The 4,947-nt window shown below is 38.9% G+C and overlaps 1 protein-coding gene across 1 annotated transcript; it reads right to left on the bottom strand.

The window, feature by feature from the left end:
* Positions 1-465: 465 nt before the first annotated feature.
* Positions 466-4,398, bottom strand: LOC120325767 (uncharacterized). The gene has a single exon (XM_039391928.2). It carries the CDS (start codon positions 4,396-4,398, stop codon positions 466-468), a length of 3,933 nt encoding a protein of 1,310 aa, XP_039247862.2.
* Between the last annotated feature and the right edge of the window lie 549 nt (positions 4,399-4,947).

Raw genomic sequence — 4,947 nt, 5'->3', positions numbered from 1 at the left:
CAGATTTCACGAAACCCGCACCCCTAATGTAAACTATATCCGAGACAAATTTCAATACTAAACGACACTTTTGCAATCCCACAGTGCCGTATAGAACAAAGAATCAGAAAGCGTTATCTCAAAACCCGGGGAAAAGTTTCACTCCCTATTTCTTCACTATGGCGCAATAATGAGTTACCGTCAACAGGAAATTAAGATAAAGAAAGATAGAAAATAATTCGTCTGGGATTGTTAATATAATAGAGAAATATAAATGGACAAAAGTGTGAGGCGTGCGAGGTCAAATCTAACATTCCGGCCCCAGATAATTTAGACTTATAATTATCTCAATAAAAGAGGTGATTGAAGTAGCCGAACACAAAGCATATAAGTAAACCAAATAGGAAAATGATGAATACGAAATTGTGTATGGAAAAATGTGAAATGTAATATACAGAAACAAATGAATAATCATCAATTAGACATTTAATCAATTTCAAGTGAACATATCTTCCTAACATCACGCATGAACGTAGATTTAGAGGTTCGTACCTTCACCCTACGCACAATGCCTAGTCTATCAGGATAAACCTCATCCACAACAGCCATTGGCCAACTACCACGGGGAAGTATGTCATCACACATAAGTACTAAGTTACCAGGCTTCAGGTTAGGGGAGGGATGAAACCACTTTGAGCGTTTCTGAAGCAGAGGTAAATATTCCCTAGTAAATCTCTGCCAAAATATATCCAACAACCGCTGGACATGTCTATAGCCCTGTCTATACTCATCAGCTCGCAGAAAAACATCAGGGGGTAGATCAGGATCTAATTTACTTAGTAAAATAGAATTAGGTGACAGGGCATGGAGGTCTCTGGGATCATTACTTACTCGGGTAAGGGGTCTGTCATTTAAGATGGATTCCACTCCAGCCAGAAAAGACCAAAGTGAATAATCGGTTAATGGTTTATCATCAAGCATATTCCTCAGAATCCTCTTAACTTCTCTGATCAATCTTTCAACAACTCCATTCTGGTGACTTGCAAGTGGTGGTGAAAAATGCCATTGAATTCCCTTTTGTGCGAGAGCATTGTCAATTTGTTTCTTATTCCAATTTGTAATTCCATCCTTGAGAGCTTTACTTCCAGCAATAAAATTCGTACCATTGTCAGAGTACATGTGAGCTGGTCTTGCACGTCGCGAGACAAAACGAAAAAAGGCTTGTAAAAATGCAGAGGTATCCAAACTCTCTGCAACCTCCAGATGAATTGCTCGAGTAGAAAGACAAGTGAATATAACTCCGTAACGCTTATGTTCGCTTCTGCCCAACTTGACCTTTATAGGACCAAAATAATCAACGAAGCTGTGAAAGAATGGTCTATTTCCTGTACAAAGCCTAACAGCAGGCATATCTGACATCCATTGTTTACCAGGTCTGGCAGATCGAATCTTGCATGGCATGCATTCTCTAAGAACTTTTGCCACCGCTGACTGAAGATGCAATATCCAATATTTTTGTAACAAATTAGCCTGTACTTGATTGCTTCCACAATGTCCATGTTCACAGTGGTAATAATCAATTAGTAGTTTAGTAGCATGGTGATATGGGGGTAAAATTACAGGATTCCTTTGATCAGGTTGTAATTCAGATTGACGAAGCCTGCCTCCAACTCGAAGTATGCCATCAGCCACATATGGATTACACTGCAAAAGTTCTTTAGCAAATGGCGATTTAAGTCTCTTTCTGTCAGAAGGTGGAGGGCCCGAACTCATCATATCTTTAAAATAGCAAAGCTCAGCAGACAATGAATCTGCTTGTATAAGTTTCACAATATCTATAGTTGCATTTTCCCGTTCTGCAACAGTAAAACAACCAGTAACTGGAGAATCAGAACGATGTAGCAATTTCCCAATCATGTAAGTCTTGAATCTTTGAAGCCATATCACAGAGGAAATAAGTCTTTCAAATTTAGAGTAACGTTTCAACAACAGCATAAGTCCAGGTTGTTGTATAGTAGAATCCTTGTCCTTGTAGGAAATCTCATTATAATTAACTTTCACTTCAGAACATATTTCAGAGTCCTCAATTGTTTCAGAAATATGTGAATTTCTCAATGATTCCTTGCTTCTCAGAAAAGAAGGTCCTTTAAACCAGCAATCAGCTTTGTGCCACTTGTCAGGCATTAGTCCACGACTGGCAATATCTGCTGGATTAGACTTAGTGTCAACATGATGCCATTGTCTAGGTTGAGAAAGCAAGTGAATTGTATTCAATCGATTAGCAACAAAAGTTTTGAAACGTTCAGATCGACTGTTTATCATTCGAAGAACTGTCATTGAATCCGTATAGAAAAATACATCTGTTATCACTTCATTCAATTCCAATTTTATGCATCTCGCCAATTCTGTAGCAGCAACCGCTGCAGTCAGTTCAAGACGTGGTATCGTTACAACTTTCTTTGGAGCCACCCTTGACGAGCCTTTAACAAATGCAGTGTGAATGTTTCCTGCATCGTCAATTATTTTCAAATAAGCACAAGTTCCATATGCAAAAGAACTTGCATCACAAAATACATGTAACTGAAAAGTAGATGGAGTAAATCCTTTTGGTCTGTAGCATCTACAAAATGATATCCCATTCAATGAAGGTAATTTAGATGACCATTCTTCCCATTTGTCTCTAAGAGGGCCAGTAATTGTATCATCCCATTGAAATTCTTCATAACAAAGATCTTGCAGAATGATACGAGCTGCAAGTACAAATGGTTGAACATACCCAAGAGGGTCAAATATCTGCGACACCATTGATAATATGCCACGACGAGTAGGAGGACGTTCCTGAATTCTGACAATAACAACAAATTGATCAGTGGCTGCATTCCAATTCAATCCTAAAGTACGACTCACCGCATCATCGCCTAGTTCCAGAGCATGAGCAACGGGAGCCTTGTCTTCCTCAGAAACACATTGTAGAACTTCTGGTTCATTGCTTAAAAATTTAGTCAAGTGAAAACCTCCTGTTGCCAGTAAATCAATAGTTTGTCGAACTAGTGTAGAAGTCTCCTCTACAGTATCCTTTGAAAACAATCCGTCATCTACATAAAAATTAGAGTAAATGCATCGAACAGCGGTCAGATCAGCATTAGATAAATTATCTTCTGCAACCTTTCGTAGAGCAAAGGTTGCAATAGAAGGTGAGCAGGTAGTACCAAAGGCATGAGATAGCATTCTAAATTGAGAAACAGGTTTTGTAAGATCATGTGTAGGGAACCATAGAAAACGAAGAGATTGTGTATCTTCACGCTTTACCAATATTCTGTGAAACATCTGTCGAATGTCACACGACACAGCAATGGGGTTCAAACGGAAGCGTAGAAGAACTCCAACTAATGAGTTATTGAAATCAGGTCCTGATAGTAAATTCTTGTTCAGTGATTTTCCATCAAACTCTGCTGAACTGTCAAAGACAACACGAAACTTCGATTGTCTTGTTGCATGGTGTGGAATGAACCAGGTTCTCTCTGTAGGTGCCAATTCATCTTCTGGTATCTGTTCAGCATATCCATTCTTTATATATTCATCCAGTTTCTCAATGTACTTTGTAGCAAATTCAGCATCCTTCTCCATTCTTCGCTTGACAGACATGAGACGTTTGAGAGCCATGTTATAGTTGTACGGTAATTTAATATCATCATATTTCCATAATAAACCAATTTGCAATCGTCCGTCAACACGCTTCAAAGTATCATTCATAATTTGTGTAGCTCGTTCATCATCCAAAGAAGGTTGTGTTGTTAATGGATCTGCATTCATATCAGCAAAATCATTTCCACAAGTTTGACAGACAGCAATTTCACGGTTAACATCACTCTCATCCAGGATATCATCATGCAATGTGGAACAAATAAAGAAAAAATCACAACCATTCAATTTGCTGCTTTCCGTCCTCTGACAATCTGTCACTTCCGGCTTGGCAATGATTTTGCAATATAGTTCATGGTTGTCAATTGTAGGTGTCTGTGAATTATCACATGCAATTTCTTCCTCCTGCAAATTGTGATCTTCTTCTGGAAGACTTTGAGGTGACATGCAAGTATCGCATGAAGTGTCATTAAATGATAGCAATGGAAGAGTAGTAGAAATAAAATTCACAGCTACATCACTTTGTAAATTCTGTACATCAGATATCATAGGCACAGAAGTGTTAATATAATTCAGGGAATTATTATCAGATTTCATTGATGGATCTTTGCCAAAGAGACACCATCCAAGACACGTAAGCAAGGCTCCTGGAGTACCAGGAGGTCCGACTCGGGAATCAGTAAATGGACAATTACCCAAGGTATCTGCCCCAATTAATAGTTCAACATCGCCATCAATATCTGGGAACTTCAAACCATCCAAATGAGGATATTTCATTTGTTAATTATATCCGGCTTTGGCAATGAATCTCTGACGTCAGGAATTTTGTCAAAAGTTAAAGCATTGTATACTTCAACAATGTTAGTATTGTTCACGCCATTTAGGCGAAATGATACTCTTTCTCCAGTATGAACAGCAACACCATTTGTAGTGCGTATCATGCAACGCTCTGGTTTACCAGAAAGGCCGATAGATTTCGCTAGACGAGTAGAGCAAAATGATCTTTGAGATCCTAGATCCAAGAAAGCAATTGTTTTCTTCTTATCACTTGCGTCAGGTAAATGTATTTCAACAGCAACAGCCATGAGTCGAACAGGGCACAAAGTGTTGAGTACAGACATAGAATTCACAGAAGTTGTTTCAGTTTGAGGTGCATGTAATGGTTCCTTAGAACACGACTGATGCAACGCAGGCTGCTTGGCTACCTGCTCCAAATGTAACAGAGTGTGGTGAAGTCCGCCACACCCTTCTTTTAGACACCTCTTCTCTGAAGGACAACTGCTAGAAAAATGTTTCTTGGATGACATGCAATTGAAGCAAATAGAC

Source organism: Styela clava, chromosome 10, assembly GCF_964204865.1.
Source record: "Styela clava chromosome 10, kaStyClav1.hap1.2, whole genome shotgun sequence".
Taxonomy (NCBI): Eukaryota; Metazoa; Chordata; class Ascidiacea; order Stolidobranchia; family Styelidae; genus Styela; species Styela clava.
The sequence above is the reverse complement of the archived record's forward strand: the minus strand, read 5'-3'. Positions and strand labels throughout refer to the sequence as shown.